The sequence below is a fragment of the Platichthys flesus genome, chromosome 6 (genome assembly GCF_949316205.1).
Source record: "Platichthys flesus chromosome 6, fPlaFle2.1, whole genome shotgun sequence".
Taxonomy (NCBI): Eukaryota; Metazoa; Chordata; class Actinopteri; order Pleuronectiformes; family Pleuronectidae; genus Platichthys; species Platichthys flesus.
This window is the reverse complement of record NC_084950.1, coordinates 1,256,321-1,279,021: the sequence shown is the minus strand read 5'-3', so window position 1 is coordinate 1,279,021 and position 22,701 is coordinate 1,256,321. Positions and strand designations below refer to the sequence as shown.

The window sequence follows — 22,701 nt, the reverse complement described above, 5'->3', positions numbered from 1 at the left end:
CGTACACACACACACACACATCACAATAACAACTTCCAGTCTCCCAGTAGAGGTCAAACCCGAACAACAGAAGCTCATGAGTTCTTACTCTCCTCAAAGTGTTTGCTCATCGTGGGAACTGTTTCTCTATGAAGTTTAACGTCTTGAGTTTATTATATTATGATTTGGCTTTTAAAATGGAACTGAATTTAATACCTTTATATTAGTTCATTAAGTTTTCTGCCAGTGATTTTTGTGAAGCACTGTGTTACCTTGTTTAGATAAGTGCTATACAAGGAGAGGTATTGTTATTATTATTATTATTAAATCAATCAGTTACCCATAATTTAATCTTTATCCTAAATCTCTCATGTCTTAACTGAACTCATTAATGGAATGTTTGTCTCCAGGTCGGGCCCCTCCACCAGGGGGCAGTAGAGCTGCAGCTTGTATGTGATTCCTGTTGTTTTATTAATTAAAATAATCAAAACAAACATAACCTGCAACCATGGACTGCTCAGTGTGTCCCTGTGACCAGCGGGCGGCGCTGTGGCCCCTTCCGGTCTCCTTTTCTCGTTCCGGTAGCACTTCCGGGTTCTACTGTTTACATCTGCAGCTCCTGACGCTGATGTGAAACTCGTCTCGTGTGAAAACACCACGCAGCTCCGGGATCGGGACTCACGCACGCTCACGGTAAACACGCGTCACTGCACTTTGTAACGGGTTTTAACGTGAAGGCGGAACCGGTGCGTCGCGCTGCGGCTAACGAAGCTAACGTAGCTTCACGACATTCGCCAAACAGAGACGTGAGCGCGACGTACGAATTGAAACATGTTTCATCACGTGAGAGGACATGTTTAATGTGACGTCAGATGGTCGGTTACCGTTATTTTCACCTCATGAATCTGACGATCGTTGTTTTACATGAGTTGATTCATAAAATCACAAAATATGATGGAGAAACTCGTAGAAACTCAATAAAGTCCTTTGTAAATACACAAATTCAACTGAAATCAAGTTGTGGAAACAGACAATTAATTGAGAATGTATTTTTAAACAATGCAACAAGTGAAACCCGGACAATCATCTCAGAGATAGAGAATAATAATGATAAATAATGTGGACTTATTTAGTGAATTTATAGATAAAGAAATAAAAGAAAATCAACCAACAGATGTTAAAAGTATGAATGGTGATGTGATCTGTGTTTATATAGATTTTATTCTATAAGCAGAACTTTCTTTATCACACAGCTTTCATTAAACTGTCAGCACAGACGTCAACCTCTGGGAGAGTGGACAACCCTCTCTACCCCCTGAGCCACAGCGGCCCTGCTCGTTCCTGATGATGTAACCGAGTGATTTTTAGGAACATGTTGGATTGAGCCTGTTTTTTAAAAGAGAGTTGATTTCCCCCGGGAGAAGGTTCCAGGCGCCGGCCGCCACACTGAGCGCCACCGAGTCGCAGCCTGGTGTGGGAGACAGGGATCGGGGGGGCAGCTTCAGGGAGGAGGAGGTGATACCACGATTAACACGTTTCAAATCTTTACAGCGACGCAGGCGGCCGGCTTCCATCTTCAGCTGCAGGATAAACCATGAAGAAGAAAGCCAGGCGTCCAAGGTCGTCTGAGACTCGGCGGCAGACGGCGGTGAGACTCGGCGAGGAGAAGAAGACGCCCGGAACCAGAGGGAGACCTCGAAAGACTGTCCCAGTGGCAACGGATGATTTTTACCACAATGACGCTGCCACAGACAAGACTGTGAACTCAGAGCTCAGCGAGGAGACACTGAAACCTCCGGAGAACAAGTCCAAACCTTCAGGTGAGAGAGACAGAGACACCGAACTCATCCACAATCCGTCCCTTTACTCGTTTATTTACCACTTATGAATTCAGCATTAACAGTTTAAGTCTAAACTCTGTATTAGTAACAGTGGAAAGTGGATTATTTGAACATTTCTATGAAGAGTTTGGTACAAAGTCAGTTTTCATCCTCGGTTTCTTTCTTGCAGATTCAGAGACAGAGTTTATTTACGTGTTTTAGGTAAAAACTGAGATCTATGGAACTGATGATCTGCTTCTTTGCTCCACAGGGAGATTGTCCACGGCCGTCTGTCGCCTCTGCCACGGGAAGTTCTCTCCACGCAGCCTGCGTCACGCCTTCAACCGCTGGTCACGGGACTCCATCGGTCTCTTAGACGAGGACTCGGATGCTGGGACACAGTCGCCCCTTTTATTCCACTCAGATTTCCAGCGGCTGGTCGGCGTCCAGTTGGACCGCGACCCCCGGCTGTCGGAGTTTATCTGTAAGAAATGCCACGCCAAGTTCTACAAGTGCCACAGCATCCTGGTCCGGTTCCTGCAGCGAGTCAACCTCCCTCCAGTCGGGAAGGAGAACCTGAAAAGCCGGTGAGTCCGAGTGAAAAGCCAAATTAATCTTCTGTTAAAATGTTCTCACAACGGAAGGATTCCAAATGTGGAAGTGGAGAAACATGAGCAGCTGTTTGTTTCTGTTTCAGGAAGAATTCAACGTGTCCGGAGTCGTCAGTAGATCTGGGCTCAATAAGTAAATCTTCATTTATTAATTTCAGACAACACGAGTTAACTGTCGGCTTCCCCCTGTTGAGACGTTCTGCTGTTTTCTTCCAGCTCCACCATCTTTCACCTCAGACTCAAAGTGCCTCCACAGTCTGGTGTCCTGGGCTCACCGCCACGGAGAGGCCTGCCGCTCCCTCCCCGACCTGAAGGAGGTGCTGAAGGGCCGGTGCTGGGGCTCGGTTAGAGCCGTGTGGGGCTGCGGTGATGGTCACAGACACATCATGAACACCAGCAACACCAGTCCAGGGCACCAGGTGAACTCGGGGCGTGGCGACAGAGTGATGTCAGAGGAGGAGGCGGAGCCGCAGGAGGATAAAGAGGAGCAGCCCGGCGGCAATGGAAGGACGCAGACAGGAAGTAGAAACACTCCCCTCCTTCCGCCAGCAGTGCAGGCTCAGAGCTCAGCACTGGTGGACTGGACCAGCACCACTGGAGGTGAGACGGTCCACAAGTCATGTGAGGTCACAACCTGTCACGCCACAGGTGCCTGTAGAGGGCGCTGCTTTGTTAACGTTCCATAGTGTTGCTTTAACCTCCACACGTGATATGACGTTCTGTTTTTGTGATACTGAGATTATTTCAGGTTAGTTTGATTCTTGGCTCCTCCCCACATGTGAACACAACCAGTGACACACACTCTGTTTACACTCCTAACGGCTGACTCCTCATTATGATTCCATGACTCACATGCTTCTGGATGTTCTCATCTCGATGTGAAAGGTGCTGAGGAGGCGTCGGCTCGGCCGGAGGACAGAGCAGCTGACAGCGACTTGTCCGACAGGTTCGTCTCACAACTCCTTTTCACCTCAGAACCTGTAGTTTTCTTAATTTGGCCGATGTTAGTACAGATGAACGACACGTCTCCACTTCCAACAAAACACAAAGCCAAAGCGTCTCGGACACTGGTGCTGCCGTCCTGCACCAGTGACGTCACTGGGAGTCAGAGTCCGAGCTGTCACCACATGTTCTTGTCCAATGAGTCAGTCTCAGCTGTCAGTCATGAGACGTTTGGCTTCTCTTGCTGTCATGTCGTCAGATGATTCAAACCCAAACGTCCGATCCCTGTGTTTCCAGAGTCGTCTCCGAGGACGAGTTGGAGGCGAGTAGAAGAGGAGAGGGTTTAGACGATCAGTCGTTGGAGCCGGACTCGGACAAGAGGTTGGAACAAAGACTCTAAAGTGTTTGATCCTTCACAGGTGGATTCAAGTAGTTGTGGTCTCACGTTGTTCTCTCGCCCTCAGTGCTCGCAGAGCGACCGTCCCCAACAAGAGGAGACAAAGCCCGAAGGGCCCGGAGGAGCCCAAGATCAAAAAGAAACCAGGTCCCAAACCCGGCTGGAAGAACAAGTTCAAACCTAAAGGGTGCGACGGCAACTAGCTCACAACAACACTCTGAAACACACAACCTCTGTTTGAATGTGTATTTTATTTCAGCAGATTGAAGGTGGTTTGTGGAATTTAACTGCTCCAGATAAACACAACGCACATTAACTGTTGTTTTAATTTAAAGAGAGGAACTTCCCAACATCTACAAGTGTCCGTATCAGGGCTGCACAGCCGTTTACAGAGCTCCGGATGGTCTGAAGGTCAGTTTTCACCTAACTGATATACATTTAGTTATTTAACTCACATTAACAATGAACCCTACACAAGTCTTTGTATATTTTTAAACCAATAAAAGCCAATAATAAACCAGTATTTAGCTGTTGTTGATGGTTTTTTTGTATCTTATTTTTTAGAAGCACATCAAGGAGCATCACGAGGAGGTGAGAGAGCGGCCGTGTCCTCATCCCGGCTGCAACAAGGTCTTCATGATCGACCGCTACCTGCAGCGACACGTCAAGCTCATCCACACAGGTGAGGCCAGGACACTCCAGCTCCGAGCTGCCAGTCGTCAGAGCGTTTCTCATGTCGGGTGTTGGTCTCTGTTTTCCAGAGGAGAGGAACTACATCTGTGACCAGTGCGGTCAGACCTTCAAACAGAGGAAGCACCTGTCCGTCCACCAGATGAGACATTCAGGAGCCAAACCGCTGCAGTACGTAGCGCCGCCTTCAAACCCCATCATCAGATCACACCTGGATGAGAGGAACTGACTCTTTTATGCTCCATTTTTCATATTTGACAGATTTGCTCAATTTTAAAGATGAAGAGGCCGTTATAACTTGATTGTCCTAGTATGGGCCAGACTTTGATAATACCCATAATGCAGTGCAGTAGACTGTAAAACTGCTTTGCCAGTTAGTAGTTAACCTCACTAACAAACAGACAGAGGTGAAAACAGAACCTTCTTCATGGAGTTAATAATGAATGTGTGGCTGTCGATCCTCATGAAGAGGAAACTAAACTGAACGTTTAAACCAGGAGAAAAACAGGTGATGCATTAGAAACACTGTTGTTTTAAAAGTCTCTCTCTCCTGCAGGTGTGAGGTGTGCGGCTTCCAGTGCCGCCAGCGGGCGTCACTCAAATACCACATGACCAAACACAAGGCAGAGGCCGACCTGGAGTTCGCCTGCCTGATGTGCGGGAAGCGTTTCGAGAAGGCCCACAACCTCAACGTCCACATGTCCATGGTCCACCCGGTGATCCAGACCGAGGCGCAGAGAGGCCTCAGCCAGAAGCAGCAGCCGCCTCCGCCATATTCTGAGCAGCGCAGCATCACTCAGAGCGGTGAGGTGGCTCAGCAGGACCAGGACAGATGACGGCAGAGAGTTCCGGTCCAGCTCTGCTGCTCGGGTACATGAACTGTGGGCCGGGGACTGGTTCTGGTGAAAAGAAGCTGCATAGTGTTGATTTCAATCTGCTGTGTCTCCTCCTCATGACACAAAATGATTTTAACTGAAAGGTTCAGTGTGAAGAATGTAGTGACATCTAGTGGTGAAGTGTCAAGTTGCAGCTGAACACCCCTCAATCCCCCCCCCCCCCTTCCAAACATCATAGAGAACCAGTGGAAGCTTCAGTCGTCATAAAAACTCAAAAGGTTTAGTTTGTCCAGTCTGGGCGACTGTAAAAAAAACATGGCTGCCTCCGTAGAGAGGAGCCGCTCCTGATGTAAATATAAAGTCTGATTCTGGGGTAAAGAAAACTACTACTTGTACAATTTAGATGAAACAAACTAGTGAAAACATCACCAGGATAATTTAATATTCAGTTTGTGCACAAAGAACCTTCTCACCTGAATCTTACACACTTGACCTTCAGGTCCCGGTTCAGGTTTCTTCAAGTTGTAAAACCAAAGGGCTTCAGATGTACATGTGTAAAGTTGTGTGTTCATTATGTAAAAAAAAAGTAAATAAAATGTCGACCTTTTTTAAACAGCTGTTGTAGAATCTGCTCTTTGAGAGATATAACATGTTTCTGTAACGGGGGGGGGGCTACAACAGATCCAGAAGCTTCTGTGGATCAGATGGGGGGGGGGGGGGGTTTGCAGTGAGTTTTATTCTCACGTGTTCAGAGGAAGTCCATCTCGGGGCTGAGGCTCGGAGCACCGAGGTGCACGGAGAGCGCTGCCGCCACCTCTGGATCCACATCTGCACACTGCGACTCCAGCTGCGACAGGACACCCCCCCGACGGAGACAAAAGACAAGAGGGAGACGGGTGAATGTCAGCGGGGGGGGGGGGGGTTCATCGAGCTGGTGGAACCTAATGCTCGTGTGTCGTTTACCCGTCGGCGTTGAGCGGAGGACAGAGACGTCTGGGAGATCGCTCTCAGGAGAAACCTCTTGGCTCGGCTCAGAATCTGGGACGGATCCACCTGACGAAGCATATTTGTGTATTTGATATTCAGAGGTTTTTTTTAAAGCTCGACACCAACATGAGCTGATGAACACTTCAGCTCACCTGCTGCTCAGGGTGCTCGGCGGCTGGTGCGTGTCCGTCCAGGACGAGCTGCAGCAGGCGGACGTAGAGGAGGACGGCCGCCTGGAGGAACCCTGGACAACACAACACTCTGTGCAGCAGCTCGGCACTCTGCTGGAGCAGCAGGCTACACAACACAACACAACAGGAAGCTAGTCAATTACATCAGAGAGAAAAGATTCATATTTTCAAGGCAAAAGTTAAATCATTATAAAACCAAACTTTCAAAAGGCTCAACCACCTGATAAACATTTCTGCAAAGTTCTAACTGGTTTTTGAGTTTTACTCCAGAAACAAAACCTGCTCACAGACAAACTACAGACAGAAGCATGGATCACTGTATCCTCTGCTTTACATGCTGGGAAACCTGAGAGGTCAACAATCCTACCCGCGTATGTTTTTATTTGTTGGGTCTAGAAAGACATTAATAAAATCTTTGCATCTGTTTTATTTTGACCTCATGAATGAAGCTACAGAAAAAGATCGAGGATTCTAAAAGCTGGAATTTCTTGTTAAGTAAAAAGTTTGATGGACCGAGTCAGAGACTTCAGGACGAGGAACGCTCACCTGTAGAAAGCCCACGGCAGCAGTCGAGTAAACTCATCTGAGGTCAACATGGTGACCGACTCATACACACCTTGTTCTGGTAAAAAAAACATTCAGTTTTACAGTGAAACATAAACAAGTATCAGCTCTCAGTGCAGATGTGAGATTAATAAGACAAATGAACTGAAGACGTTCACTGTACCACTTGATTTAAAGATGAGCAGCCAATCAGAAGAGTCCACCAGTACACACAGAAGGTCGGAGAATAAACTCAACGATTCTTCATCACTTTCCTCCTAAAGAAAAACAAATAGAGATGTAAATCATAGGTATTTGTCTTCAGCTGAAGGAGAAGCAACAGATCAGAGAAGCTGTGGCAAACATACTGGATGATGAAATGTACAACACAAGAAATATATATAACACAAATAATTATTGTGTTGCTCTTCATGTCCTCACGTTTCCATGTCTCCCCCAAACCATAAGAATCATTTCCAGGAGTTTTCACTGACAGTGAATGACAGCAATGAGCCCAAAGAGTCATATTATTCATTAAATAAACAACGGTAAGCTTAGTATTACAAAATCCAGACCAATCATCTCTTATAAAAACTCAACTTCAAGCCACCTTAACATGAACACACACCTGCAGGCACAGGAGTGTCAACAGATGGTCGTTCACACACAGGAAGAGAAGAAACACCAGCACCTGAGGAAGACATGAGAAGCAGGTTGATAAAGAAAACTCAAAACCACCACGATGCTTCTGAGAAAAGAAAACGAATGGAGCAGATATCAAGTTTCAATAAACAAGTTTCAATCAAATCCCACGAGACGCTTTTATCTAAAGAGACTTAGAACTGAGGGACTAAAGCTCAAAGCAAGACGCCAGCGTTATTATTCAGGATATTGTGGCTTCATTTCTCGATAGGGAGGAGGTTCCTTATATATTTATATATAGTCAGTGGTCTGGAGTGTGATTAGCTCGTGTGCAGGGAGGAACAGGTGGAGAAGAATGAGTGTTGACCTGATCACCAGCTTCAGGTTATCAGGATGACTGTGTTCTGAGCCCTCACCTCTCTGTCCTGTGACTCCCGCTCTGGTCGCAGCAGGTTCAGGGCCACGCTGAAGCTCTGGTTGCCCCCCCCACTACCTCGCCAGGCACGATGAAGGCTGGAGGCCAACAGCAGAGCTGGAGCCGGAGGCGGAGGTGGTGACGGCGACAGGCAACGTGCGACACTGAAAATCATCACAACACAAACATCATCCAACAGCTGACAGAAGGAGGAAGATGAAGGAGTTACATATCTTCATCAGGACGAGGATCAGAGGTTCATGAGGAGGAAGTTCATGAGGAGAAGGTTCATGAGGAGGAGGTTCATGAGGAGGAGGTTCATGAGGAGGAGGTTCATGAGGAGGAGGTTCATGAGGAGAAGGTTGTACCTGTGAGCCCAGTGACCACAGTCAGTGAGGAGCTGCAGCTGCTCTGGTAGAGGCTCCCCGTCACACACACGACTCCACAGTGACGACAGCACTGGAGACAGACGCTCCCTCCAGCGCTACACACAAACACACACACACACACACACACACACACACACACACACACACACACACACACACACAATCATCATGATGTCAGAACTCTCAACACAAACACGTTCATCGTAATTATGTTTTTGTGTTAGCACTGATTTCCTTGTTTTGTGTGTAAGTGAAACTAACACAGTAAGAATGTTTCTCTATGTCACTGGTTTATCAACCAGGAGCAGACATCTGGACTCGTGTGAAACTGAAGCACATTAATATATTCATTCTATAAGTTCCTTCTCTGACTTTCCACCAGTATCAGTATTCATATTTGTCTCAGGATCAACCAGGTGGAGTGACTGAGAGCAGAAGGTACCACAGCAGAGGTGAGGAGCAGAGGACAGTGGACACTGATCTGAGACCAGGCCTTGTTGACTTCCTCCCTGGGACGTCCACAGGACACACTGGCAGATAACACACCCTGGACAGGAAACACAGTTATCATATCGACTGGACCTCTGTTTATCATTAGTTCATATTCAGACGTCAGAGCCTCTCACTCTCAGGAGGTGAGACGTCAGATGGAAGGACATCAGGCCGGCAGGAGAACACACCCTCCTCTGATTGGACAAACAAGTCAGAGTCACTCAAACTGCTTCCAAACAGCTGATGGGGTTGAAGAGAGGCTGGTGGTGAGAGCTGACCTGATGCTGGTTGACATGTTGTGTCAGCGTGGTGCAGTCCAGAGTCCTCCGCCCTCCTTCAGCCTTCAGCTTCACCAGCAGCCGGGGGGGGAGAGCCAGCAGGACTCTGTGATGTCACACATGCACAGGAAGTGGCAGTGTCATGAGCAGGATATTTAAATGAATGAGATCATGTTTATAATACATATCAACTCTTTATTCCTTAGGATAAATAAGTTCATATCTCTTATGATGAATATGTAAACTCAGTGTAAACCCCACTTCCTGCTCGTACCGGTTCCACGTGAGGAGCGTGTGCTGCAGGCCGAGCTCCGAGCCGACAGACGGGGACACGGAGCTCGAGGAGCATCTCTGAGAAATGAACTGGAACAGGAAGTCGCACACGTCCGCTCTTCCACTGCGGCTGCCAGAGAGTCCGGTCACGTCCATCTCGTAGACAAACTCCTACACACACAAGAATCGATTAAACATCACCTCATTCATGTTTTAAGAATGATTTGTTAAGTGTTTTTACTGTGGTCAGGCGAACACACACAGACACACACACACAGACACACACAGACACACACAGACACACCTGTAATCTGGAGATGACGTCTGGCAGACACGTCCCGGTGGCTGAGGCTCGTTGATGCAGATTTTCCAGACTCTGGTCCCTGTTGACATCAAATACTTTCATAACTCACAGTAATATGTTCTATATTATCTGTTGTAATTGTATAATACTTTATTTTGCTTTTTGATTATCTGCTCTTCCTTTGCAGGGTTTCTAGGGAATAGACTCACTATCAAGACGAACAATCCCAAATCAGCGTTACACTTATTGAACATGACACAATGACACACGTGTGGACCCACTTTGACTGCTGGTCCATGACGGCATCGAGGACATGAGAGCAGAGGGTCCTCATGTCTCCTCCACAGCCGCCCTGCTCCCCCGCACGAGGCAGGAACAGCTCCAGACAGGCCCACTGCTGGTACTCCTGACTACACACACACACACACACACACAGACAGAGACACAGACACAGACACACACACACAGACACAAACAGTAGTGGTTTTATTTCTGTTGTATGTCTAATGGCACCTGTAAGAGAACGTGTGTGTGTCCTTCTTACCGCTCTGGGTCCGACAGGGCGTCCTCACTTCTCTGCACCCGGAGCTCATGAACCAGCCAATCAGAAAACGACAGCTGGACAAACGAAACAAAAGGTTGTTGACGATAAGAAAAATCCATCAATGGATTTCATTTAACAGTCAGATGGAAGCAACATGGCCACAGATTCTCTCACCAGGCAGGAGCACAAGCGTCCATCTCACCTGGTACTGAGGTGTGTTCTGTAGCTGCTGAAAAGCTGCGTGTCTCCACAGGCGCCAAGCACCCGTCCTCCAGGGGGCGCCGGCCTCTGTGGCGCTGCTCCACAGGTTCTCCTCCTGGGATTCACCCACAGAACCTTCAGCAGTGACGGCCGGCCTTCTGGCCTCGGGCAACAGCCTCGGGATGAGATAGAGGAGCTGAACACAGACACACAATCACACTTCATATAATGTTTGAAGGTTTATAACTAAAGCAGGAGGGTGAAGTTGTGAACACATGACTCATGAAGAAGATCCTCTCTCCTCCCTCACAGTAATACATTAACAAAGGAAAACCTAGTGAAGTTCATGCAGGTAACAGGAAGTGATACCTTCTTATAGAAGCTGCTGGGAACGTGGTCCTGCTGCTGAGGCAGCGAGTCTCCTCTGCAGATCCCGTAACACACAGCTGCCAAACAAAACCTAAACAGCACAGAGAGAGACTCACACTGGAGCTGCCAATAGTCACAGATGGTTTCAGCTGAAGAAAAGTGCGTCGCTGTAAAGATCTGGTCTGACCTGACACAGAAGAGCATGTCAGTGTGTGTGCTGCACACCAGCGCTGCGCTCACAGCTTCTCCAACAGGCACTGGTTTGGGCAGGACGAATGGGACCAGTTGAATCAGCGCGCTGGGGCACTGGGAGGCCTGGAGGTGGACGACAAACGCTGCCAGACCGAGCACGTGGGCGGGGCTCAGCGAGGACCCCTTTGGACCAAGAGAGGTTTGAAACACAAATGATTAAAAGAGACTTTTGAAGCGAGACACATGAAGCTGCTTCCAGATGAATGGACCTTCTCCTGACTCTCAATGTCCAGACAATTCACAACAAGTGGGCGTGTTGTGAAGCTTCTGATCCTTTCAGTGACTTGTCAATGCAACAATAAACATTGAGCTGATTCAGTAGCTTCTTCTCTTCGTCTTCGATGTGATGCAAACAGAAACAGCAGAATTCGGCCTCCTGCTGCTCCACAGGCTCCGCCCACATGTCCCTGTGGCTGTGAATCTCAGACTGGGTTCTTTAGACGTGAAGGACAAACTCCAGAAAATGTTCGGACCCAATTTTTAGGACAATTTCATATCTGAAAACAGCTTAATGAGAGTGAAAGACAGTGTATGATTATGAATTGATGTACCTGGTTATGAAACAGGTCCCAGAGTCTGTGTGTGAGGCTGCAGATCAGCTGTGTGTTACCAAGCAGCACACTGACCAACCTGGAGGCCCACAGGTTCTGTCTGAACAGACAGAAACCAAATATCACTCTGTGCATTTGTGTTATTTTATTTCACTCTTACCAACAATCAGATGAATCCTCTAATATTTGTATGGAGTCACAGACTCACTTATTAGGGGGATTTGCTCGAGAAGCATCTAACGTGCACTGGCAGAAGTTTCTGAGGATCATGTTGATGACCTGAGAATAAGAGGAATACATGAACATGAAAAATACATGAACTGATGCAGCACGAGAGGACTGTGTTTCAGAGTGTTTACTTTGACATGTAGCTCAGGGGACGGAGGAGCGTCCACGTGAACTTTGAGGACAGTTTGCTCAATGAGGTCCTCGGGACGACCAGGGAAGACGACACAGAGCGTGTGGGAGATCCTGGACAGCTGTGCCATCATGTCTGAGGACACATCGGAGAAGAGGACACGAGGGAGTCAGAGATTCACAGAGGCTCAGTGTGAGTCGGGGAGCGAGACAGTAACGATGTGTTGCTCGTCTGTGAGAAACACACTCTGCTCTGGACCAGTTGGTTTAGGAACACACATGAAAGACAAACCCGAGGACTTAGAGAAAGAAAAACACTTCAAACTGTTCAAAGTCGTGAACATGATGTGGAAAACACATGTTTGACCATCATCTTGATTTGATGATATGAATTCACCACAATCATCTTCATTTACTATCCATGATTAACACAGGAAACACAAACACATGAGATTTGATTTCAAGTAAACATATGATACAACTTTTTTCTTTGTTTGACTGTTGAGCCACAGACATATATGTGTTTGTCTGTTTGTGTGTTTGTGTGCGTGTGCCTGTGCCTGTGTGTTTCTCTTTATCTGCTCACCTCCATCATCTCCATCCACCACCAGCCCTCTGAACTCCTGCAGCTGAACTTTCAGGACCTCCAGAGGATCATCAGCGGCGTCCGAACACACAACACTCTCTGAAAACACAACACGGCCGCACACAACACGTACGGTCAGTCATCAGTGGATGATCTTCCAGAACATACTGATCTGTGTTGATGTGGTTTGATTTCAGTAACACAAAGTGGTCATCATGGGGACAACACACAGGAGACTCACTGTCCTGTCGCCTTTGTCTCGAGCAGGACTCCACGTAAGACGAGTGCTGGGCGGCAGGGATCTTCTCCGCTCTGAAAACAACCAGAATATAAAATGTACTCAATGAAATCATCAAACAGAAATAAATGATACTGAGAAGCAGCACATTCTTTTTACAATAAATGGAATAAAAGCTTCTAATGATAACTCACTTTTTCAAAGCTTCTATGAGACTCATCCGAGCATCAGCTTTCACAGGAAGCTGTAAGTTAAAGACGAGTGAACGTCACTTTATAGGTTTGATCTGTGAGTCAGGCATCTCCTCTGTTTATAACTTTATATCAGCGTAAGGGAAAGCTGCTCACCACTCGTGGCTTCAGCAGAGCAGGAAGGAATCGAGTCAGGAAGTACGGCCTCCGGAAAATACTGTGCGAGGACACGGGTGTCACTTACTTTGTAAACTTAAGGAACTTGGGTCTGGTGATAATCTGACTTTGTACCTGGCCTCCATGACTGTGGCAGAGATTCTTCCTGTGCTCTCGAACAGAGACACGGCCTTCTCCACATCCTGCACGGCCTGACCCTGGGGCTGCAGACATATTATACATTATTACACATGATCATACATCATTATTAACCCACCACTTACTAACCACTGACGCAGACTTTAGAATAACTCAGTTTCACAGGGAGTCACTTAACCCTTTAGTTTAAGGTGCAGTGTCTCTCCCTGGAGGCAACATCTTTACACAGGGCTGTTACTGAAATCAATACAAAATCTGAAATCAATAAGTCCGGCTCTGAAGCTGAAGGACAGCACTCTGGAATTGCAACCAACTCAATAACACAAGGATACTATCAGCACTTAAAACTGAAATTAAATATAGTATAAAATAATCACTATACAAGGAGTGTGACTAGAAGTTCATGAATATAGTTCACAACATTAATAACTATTTAAGGAGATGCTGAGGCCTGGCCTGACCACTGGGGGTCGCTGTTACCTGTGTTGATCCTGATGCTCCACCTGCACCAGAGACATCCTCATATAAACCCATGTCCTCCACCGACTCCTGCATGGACACACACACACGCACAAGCACACACACTTTACACTAAGGGACATTAACCACAATTATACAATCATCACTATGTAGTGTTGCTGTTATACAGTTTTAATGTGGATAGTTCTATATGCTGTGATTTGAATGCTGACCTTGAGGTCAGCGAGCCTGGTCTTAGCCAGAGAGATGTACTCCATCAGGAGGCTGCGGTGCTTCACCGGGACGAACGGAGGGTGGAGGATGTGAACCTAACAGGAGAAGAACGTTTAAGCAGTTTATGACATAAATATTTAGTATTTGTTTATTGTCCTTCATAATATACATGTGCATTTTTTCTCTCTATAAAAAATCTCCCAATGTTTTTGCTTGTTTATTCGTCTGTGTCAAATATCATTAAGACCTGGTCTGATTTAAAAGGGAACACATCCTGCACAATGAGGTTCTCCATGACGTCTAGGAGAACAAGTGTCACCTTGAGGTACTGGGGGGGCTCAAACGGAACCAGGTCCGAGAGGAACTTCAACAGGAACACCAGAGACTTCTTACTCGATGCATGGAAGCCACTGCTGCCACCGAACGACATCTGAAGAGGCAGAACCAGGCACTTCAGAGAGGGACCACAACACTAACAGCAGTTATATCAACAATCTAAATATCAGAAATGTATCATTGACACATGACCAAAGTCACAAATGGTCAAACTCAACCAATGAGCATTTCAATCAGCATTATACTGGACATTCCGTGGAAAGAAATGAGAATTATATGAATATGACCATCCTGAATTTCATTAAAAGACGTTTTGAGCATGGCCTCCTTATTTATCAATGTGTACAACCCTGGTGTGAAAAACTAAATGATAGGAAACCTTGAACCAGTCACTGTAGGAGGAGAAGACGCCGGCTCCCTCTAGCGCCCCCTGGCGAGCCAACAGGAAGGCTGTTACCATGTGCTCCAGGTCATAGCCTTCAAAAGCAGAAGTCAGCAGCCGGGACAGCAGCTCTGATAGAAGCACAGACACAGAACAGACACAAAGAAAAACCTTTAATCAACATTATGTTATCGTTTAACCTTAAATCCGTCCTTCCTGTTTACCTCTGAGGCTGGGCGGAGCACAGGGGTTGTAAACCAGCAGCGTGGACAGGAAGCACAGGACGTGTTTCCAGTTGACCTCGTGAGTCTCCAGAACCTGCTGCAGGTGACGCAGCAGCAGCTCCACACTGAAGATCACAGCCAGCTGGGACACACAGGACAACGACAGACACAAGTCAACAGACACCAGTCAACAGACAACAGACACCAGTCAACAGACAACAGACAACAGACACCAGTCAACAGACAACAGACATCAGTCAACAGACACCGATCTCAGTGCACAAACAGCATTTCAAGTTCGAAAGATTTAAGAAATCTGATTTATTATTCATGTTTTCAAGAGAGAGATGTGTGTAGGAGAATCAACAGTCCCCAGGTCTCATACGATATGAACGTCTCATTATGAGGTAACAAAATTTCAGAATTCTTTGTTTCAGCTGATTATTCATAAATAAAAACATATATAGTTGAACATATAGCTTCCTTCATGTTTAAAGCATGTTTTAAACTCAGCTCACTTTATGTAGAAACTAATATTTACCTTACGGAAAAGAGACATCAACAACGGGTCGGCTTTCACAAAGGTCCAGTCGCTCTGCAGAGTGACGGCGTCCGACACTGAAAAAACATGGTTTAGTTGTTTCTCAGAGTTTTTAGAGTCTTTATTAAGGTCTTTTAAAGCCTGGATTCTCTGACCTGGTTTTAAGTTCTTGCCAGATCACTTCAGGCTTGTCAAGCTGTAAAGAGAATCTTGAACTTGTCTGTACCTGTGAGTCGAGGCTTGTAAGTCAGAGCCTGAGTGAGGGAGTGTGTGAAGAAACGCTGGACGGCCTCGGCTGAGGCTGAAACTCCACATAATGAAGCGTCAAGTGTTTGAATCCTGCAGAAAACAAAGAGGAGAAAAGTAAAGTCAAGCCAAATGCAATGTTGAGTCAGTAGTCATGAATTAACCTCCTGCTGTCTAACTGGTGTTGTCATTATGGTAAGTTCTTAGACCTCTGGGTCTAACTGAACGGCTCAATGCTGCAGACAGACTCCAGCGAGGGCTGTGACTCAGTGAGTGCATCGTGCAGACGGAGCTGACAGTTACTGTGACACTGATTAAAGCCCAGTGTGGTCGTGAGCAGCAGGTGCACAGCTGCAGCGTTTCAGGACCAGACAGGCGACCCCGAGTTTTCACACCCTGCTGTCAACAGTTAACAGAGAACTGAGCAGAACCTAAAGATGAGCCGGTCAGCTGCCGGGGAAAAACTGGTGAACAGGAAAATCTAGAGATGGTCATCATGAAGCTCCAGATGCATCTTTACAGTCCATGGTGTGTGACTCTGGCTCCACAAGGAATTTATAATGTTTCCACCCTGTCCATTTGTTTGTCAGCAGGATAACACAGAAAGTACCGAACAGATTCTCTGGACTCTTGATGGACGGGGCCAAGAAAGCGCTCAGACCAAAGGATGGATCACTTTCTTTAACATTGTGAAATGGGATGTTGTTTGAAGGGACTGAATCTATGAGTGGTTGTAATTTGCCAATATCTGTGTCTGTTCTCAGGTCTTACAATTGTTTTCCTACTGAGGTCTGATTATGTGAAGGTTTATAAGACAAATAAAGAACAAAAAAAGCAAAGAACCAAAGCCCAGGTCCTGCTGCAGAAGACTGAGAAGTCTGACTCTTGTCCACAGTGTCCAGAAGCCCTGAAGAAGGATGACAGAAGAAATCATTGACATGTTCACAGAGACAAGAGGAAAAATACTCAAATGAAATGTCTAAAGAAGTAGAAAATAGCTTTCATGGCCCTGAGGTGAGAGACAAAGTACTTTACTAGATATTGTATCATCACAGAACAGGATGAGTGGGACCCAGACATGCCGACTCACAGAAGAGCATCTCATCGAGCAGTGAGCAGCAGAGGAGAGAGGTCCTCCTCTGGTCTGGAGCTGCTGGTTCAGAGTTCAGCTCAAAGCCACATCCCACCAGGACGCCAACGACCGCTGGAACACACCACATCCGTTCTCATATTCATCTTGAGCACGGACTATTATTAAACTTCACATCCGTGGTTCTTACTGGACAACACTCTGAGTTGCTCTTGTTTGGTCTCCTCTTCCCCCTGTGGAGGCGTCCAGCTGCACAGAGCCTTCAACCGAGACACCAACCAGACCCTCACCCCATCATCACTGAGCGGACAGAAGCAAGAGGACCGGAGTGAGGGGGGGGAAATGTTCACTCCCGGTAGAAGGTGTCGGCCATGTTTGTAACTTTAACGAACTGTATTTAGCCTCCTGTGATTTAAATCAAGCCAATTATGGTGTACGAACAGTTCTCACCTCTCTAAGATGAACTTCAGAGAGAGGAAGCTGGAACAGTGCAGGTGGATCAGCACCTCCAGCTCCGGGAGCCTCTGGAACAAAACACCACTTCAGAAACTTAACTTGAGAAAGTCCAGCTGAGGGCGAGTGTGACTGTGTTCATCTCTCACAAGCAACTAACACCTTTTTAGTAAATACATGTTTTTAGGATTAACTTGCACATTTTAAATGATTTATCAGTCCGTCACACTTTATCCCTTTTCTGCTCTTTGACTCCTCTTTCTGATACAAAGATAATCACAGTGTTTATGTGTTTAAACGCTCTGTAGAAACCCTGTTAATGGAATTTCACATGTTGTAAAACTTGAGAAGTAAAAACCTTTTGAAAGGCCTCATACAGTGTGTGGACATGCTGTGAAAACACACACACACACCTGATCCCTGCTGTACTCCTGCCACAGCAGCTTAGGGCAGAGGGCTCCCTGGGACATCAGCTCTCTGCTGGACTCCAGCAGGACACACAGCTGGACCTGCAGAGGACAGAGACCTTCATATAGAGCATGCTCTGATGGAGAATCCTGAGAAAGGTGTAATTGAGACAGACTAAGCCAGGGTGCAGACTCCTGCTGCTGCCACTGAACAATGGTAAACCACGTAATCATCTGCAGGCAGGTCTGTGCTGGTTTGAGCTTGAGGCAGCGGTCATTACCAACTGGTAAAACAGGAACTACGAATCAGCAGGGAAATGTCAAGTCACTGTGCGAGTGACACGACATCACACAGTGGAAAGAGCAAGTACACACAGATCTCACTATAAACACAAGAGTTTAGAGAAGCTCAACTCAGTTCACAGAGCCTGAACTGGACGATCAGCTGACTTCCTGTTTCACAAGGTTTATTCACACTAAACGTCTCACATGTCCAGATTCAACAGTGCACTTCACTGGGCCTTTATCAATACACATGACAAGTGTGAAGAGATAAGACATAGAGATCAGATAGAAGATGGAGATATGTTAAACTCACGACACTGACAGGAGACTATGTGTTTGCTTTCGTTTGTTTTTTTTCTGCAGGAAATAAAAACACACAGATTCATAAACACTTAAATTTGTGCACATGTAGCTTGAGGTGAAGAACCCAGGGACCAGGAGCCTTGTGGTGCAGGACCAGGGTCTTCATGTGTGTGGTTTGCATGTTCTCTTGCTTCCTCCCACAGTCTGAAGACATGCAGATTAACTGGAGACTTTAAAGCATGTTCAGGGTGGACCCCACCTCTCGCCCAATGTCAACTGGGATGGGCTCCAGCCACCCTTTCAACCCACTAAGCCTTTGTGGTGTAGATAATGAAGGGGTGGATCTGTGACACGAGCCAACCTGCACTAACACACTCAAACAACATGTTCCTGGTAAAGGTGCAGCGGCTCCTCCAGATTAAAGACATTTCCCACCGTCAGTAACTTGGGACTCAGAAAGCTCACCTTGGATCATGCCACAAATGAAAGATACTCACTCTCTGAGAGGAAGTGAGCAGCTCTCGCCTCTCGTCCTCCTCTCCTTCAGGTGCAGTGATCTCCGTCAGTCTCTCCAGGATCAACTCGACCGACAGCACCGTCACCGGGACGCCCAGCGCCGTGGCCTGACGCCTCAGCTCGCTCTCTGTCCACGGGTCAAACAACACAGGCGGGAGTTCAGAGCACTTACTCCTGTTCTGTCTCTTCATTGTGAATAAGAGCAAAGAAACTACATCTAAAATAATGTGTAGTTTGTCCAGAAAATCAACAACAAACAAAGATGGACGTCATGAAGGGAACAGGAACCTCCTCATGTCTGCTGATCCGCAGCTGACTTAAATATGAGATGATAAAATCCAAACACTGAGAAGTTCTGAATGACTCAGAAATGAGTTCCTCTGTTTTCATAGCTCTGATCAGAATCAGAATCAGAATCAGAAAGTATTTATTGCCAAGTAGGTTTACACCTACCAGGAAATTGCTCTGGTTATCGGTGCATACAATAAACAATAAATACAACACACATAAGAAAAGCAATAAAAAAACAATATATATTTACTCACTATTTACCTATTATTTACCCACTTTTTATAATATTTATACAAAGTAACGTTTATATAGACATAAACATATCTAAAAAAAAAGATATAAAAGATATTAAAAAGTGAAGTAAAAAGTGAAATGCAAGATGCAAGACAGTGAACAGTGTCAGATTGCAATTTGCAATGTAATGCAGTATAATATAATATAATATGTGTAATTTAACACATCCTTGAGGTGTGTGGGGGTGTGTGTTTTGTCAGAATTGTCACAGCAGGTGGTTCTGGGCCCGAGTGCGTCACATGACCTGCCTATTCAACTTTGGCCACTTGATTAAACCAAATCCAGATATGAAGACACTCACCCAGCAGTGACCCTGTGAGCCCTCCGGGGGCAGCAGCTCTCTGCTCCCCAGTCTGACAGCAGCCAGCCGGAGTCTAGACAAATACATGGAAGTTATATTTATGACAAATTAGAGAAAAGTTGTCTGGTGGATCAGAGCACACCAAGCTCAGCCACTGAGGAGATCTGAGGAGGACCTGGCTCTGATCACAGACCTCACTTCCTTCTGAGGGACAGTGTCTTTCCAGGTCGGGTGTTCTGATTCATGACTGTCAAAGATATAATATATTATATAATGACATAATGTAAAGTAATAAATCCAGTGTCACTCACAGAGACCTCCCTGATCAGACTGCACAGGTCCTGCTGCTGCTGCATCAGCTGCACGGCTGCTTCCTGCAGCCGCTGAGCACCGTCAGGCTGCAGCCGGGACACCACACGACCCGCTGGGGGACAACAGGGACACATGGGACACATGGTTCAAGAGGACACATGGGACACAAGGACAAACATGGTTCAAGAGGACACATGGGACACATGGTTCAAGAGGACACATGAGACACAAGGACAAACATGGTTCAAGAGGACACATGAGACACATGGTTCCCGAGGAACCATGGGACAAGAGGACACATGGTTCAGGAGGACACAGTTTCATACAGATCAGTCAGAACTACAGCAGATGCGTGAACATGTGGATCAGGAGGTAAAGTGAGTGACAGGAGAAACTGAAGAGCAGAAAACAATATAAATACAAATATGGAGGATTCCATGTACATATTTTCTTTTACAGGTGTTTCTCTTTGTAGGAATATTTACACTACTTTCATACACATATATATAATTCTCTACGTGTATACAGACACAGAGATATAAATATACATATTATAAATCCTGTCACTTCCACATCTCGTGTATCAGACATGAGGAGACAGGATGGAAGTGGACAGGATGTCTCCGGAGGACTCACCGAGGAGGCGGGACACACCCTGCTCCTCACAGGGAAGCTTCACCGACATGTCCGCTAAAGTCTCCGCCGCTCCGTGATTCATAAAGTCACATTAATAAGTAGAGCAGGTTTGATGAAGTGTCTGAGGCTCCATGTTGAACTTCTCCTCCTCCTCCGCCATGTTTCCCTCCCGCGCTTCTCTGTTATTGTTCTACAGCCAATCAGGGGAGAGCAGCCCGTCACGTGGGACAAACATGAACTAACCCGGAGGTTTCTTAAGTCCCTGTGACGTGTTGTGTTGTGTTGTGTGGTCTTGTATAATGTTGTATTGTCTTGTGTTGTGTTTCTTTGATAATTTATTTTTTAGAACTTGTGTTGTTTTGTCTTATGTTGTGTTGTCATGTGTAATGTTATATCATGTTGTACTGTTTTGTATTGTCTTGTTTTGGGTTGCTTGTGTAATGTTATACTGTGATGTGTTGTATAAATAGATATTGTGTTGTTTTGTCTAGTGTTGTCTTGTATAATGTGCTGTGTTTTATTGTCTCATGAAGACATTTAAAACCACGGCTTCTGTATGTTGTAATGTTCTCATGTTTATTTGCTGCAGATGATTGTACACAAGTAACACAACGGTGTTGTGTGTGTGAGTGAGAAAAGGAGACATTGTGTTTCTATTCCAGAGTTTCTCAACACTTCACATAAAAGATGTTGAGTCATAGTTTAATCAGATAAGTGTTTTGACTCGTTCCAGGTGCTGCGTGGTGTGTGTGTGTGTGTGTGTGTGTGTGTGTGTGTGTGTGTGTGTGTGACTGTGCAGCAGCAGCAGCCTCCATCTTGGCCCTGGAGCTCTCCAGTGAAGATGTCTCCTCTCAGGAAGCCGCTCATGAAAACTTGATGCAACGTGTCCTCATGAATCTTTAACGTCTTCCTATTGTGCCACTAATGTGAAGGATAGAACTATAAACAGGGTTTGGAGTGCAGGAGCATCATCAGCTGTCAGCTCGGTGAACAACAACACAGTGTCACCTGAGGAAACACACACGCACACAGACACACACACACACACACACATACTTTGCACTGCAGTGGCAGCCCCTGTCTGAATCATGAGGGAGCCACTGTCACTGGAAGCCGGAGGAGGTGAGTTCCATCGTGACTACAGTCCTGGATATGAGCAGGATTTCCTGTGTGTGTGTTTGTTTGTGTGTAGATGTGTGTGTAGGAGGAAAAGTCTGAAGACACACGTGGTGCCAGCAGGAAAACCTAAAAATGGAAGTTTCCATCGTCTGTTGCAGAATCACCGACGTGTTCCCTGTGTATTAATAGATCTGTGTATTCTATTGAGCAACTTGAGGAGAAATGTGATCTATCCTGTGGCTCAGTAGGACAAGCGGTTTGTCCCCTATCAAAAGGACAAAGGTCTGATGCCAAGAAAAATCAAAGAGGTGTATTATAAACTGCTGAATTCAGTCCATTCACTGAAACTTTAAATTAGAGTTACACTAACTGGGATGAGAGATAATGAAAGTTAAAGATAAGAGGGACCAGGATGAAGGAAAATAGTCTCAACATTAAAAACAAGAATCGACTGAAACCATAGAAAAGGTGGAAACTTCTGACTTTAGAGGAGAAATTCAGAAGTATTATCACTTTAATGTTAAATGTTGACATCCCACAGAAGCTCTCCTCAGAAGACAGAGGCCTGATGACGAAGCTGCAGGCTGCAACAAGCTGTGACCTGAATGAGGACTGGATCGTTCCTCAAGTGTTTACAGTGGAGAAGTTTAACGTAGGAGGTCATGACTCATGGAACCTCGTCTGCGCCGGTGTGAAGTACAAAGACGTGGAATCCCCCCCCCCCCCCCCCCCGTGTGCAGACACCACACCAGTGGGAACGCAGCAGAGACTGAGAGCAAACAGATCTCTCACTGAGGAGCTGTGGAGTTGTTGTGTGGATTATCTCCGAGGTTGTTTGTTAGCAGGATTACGCAACAAAACAAACAACTGAGTTCCATG

General features: G+C 46.2%; 2 protein-coding genes across 4 annotated transcripts; one reads left to right on the top strand and one right to left on the bottom strand.

Annotated features, from left to right (window-relative positions):
* The first annotated feature begins 548 nt into the window (after nt 1-548).
* On the top strand, nt 549-5,888 carry znf276 (zinc finger protein 276). Its single transcript, XM_062389109.1, has 12 exons — nt 549-672; nt 1,531-1,799; nt 2,071-2,386; nt 2,497-2,543; nt 2,627-3,010; nt 3,296-3,356; nt 3,650-3,733; nt 3,817-3,936; nt 4,085-4,160; nt 4,314-4,431; nt 4,511-4,610; nt 4,996-5,888. The coding sequence occupies exons 2-12, from the start codon at nt 1,574-1,576 to the stop codon at nt 5,273-5,275; spliced, it is 1,812 nt and encodes a 603-aa protein (XP_062245093.1). The 5' UTR covers nt 549-672; nt 1,531-1,573; the 3' UTR covers nt 5,276-5,888.
* On the bottom strand, nt 3,982-20,870 carry LOC133954639 (Fanconi anemia group A protein). Of its 3 annotated transcripts, XR_009920810.1 has the most exons (44): nt 20,704-20,870; nt 20,067-20,179; nt 19,756-19,828; nt 18,851-18,996; nt 17,772-17,867; nt 17,356-17,429; nt 17,096-17,205; nt 16,906-17,019; nt 16,659-16,722; nt 15,796-15,908; nt 15,570-15,646; nt 15,029-15,170; nt 14,802-14,935; nt 14,406-14,516; nt 14,086-14,181; nt 13,874-13,942; nt 13,370-13,458; nt 13,235-13,295; nt 13,082-13,131; nt 12,891-12,961; nt 12,650-12,748; nt 12,066-12,199; nt 11,915-11,985; nt 11,707-11,806; nt 11,091-11,278; nt 10,904-10,994; nt 10,536-10,730; nt 10,334-10,407; nt 10,071-10,199; nt 9,790-9,868; nt 9,487-9,656; nt 9,213-9,318; nt 9,069-9,128; nt 8,885-8,989; nt 8,422-8,537; nt 8,055-8,217; nt 7,625-7,687; nt 7,181-7,274; nt 7,000-7,075; nt 6,415-6,559; nt 6,239-6,328; nt 6,020-6,122; nt 5,075-5,338; nt 3,982-4,650 (listed from the first exon to the last, which is right to left on the bottom strand). XR_009920810.1 is itself a non-coding variant. In XM_062389059.1 (43 exons), the coding sequence occupies exons 1-42, from the start codon at nt 20,783-20,785 to the stop codon at nt 6,024-6,026; spliced, it is 4,332 nt and encodes a 1,443-aa protein (XP_062245043.1). In that variant the 5' UTR covers nt 20,786-20,870; the 3' UTR covers nt 3,982-5,338; nt 6,020-6,023. The 3 variants fall into 3 exon arrangements, 2 of the variants coding, with proteins under 2 accessions (XP_062245043.1, XP_062245044.1); XM_062389059.1 differs by having other exon boundaries at nt 3,982-5,338; XM_062389060.1 differs by having other exon boundaries at nt 3,982-5,338; nt 13,370-13,452.
* Between the last annotated feature and the right edge of the window lie 1,831 nt (nt 20,871-22,701).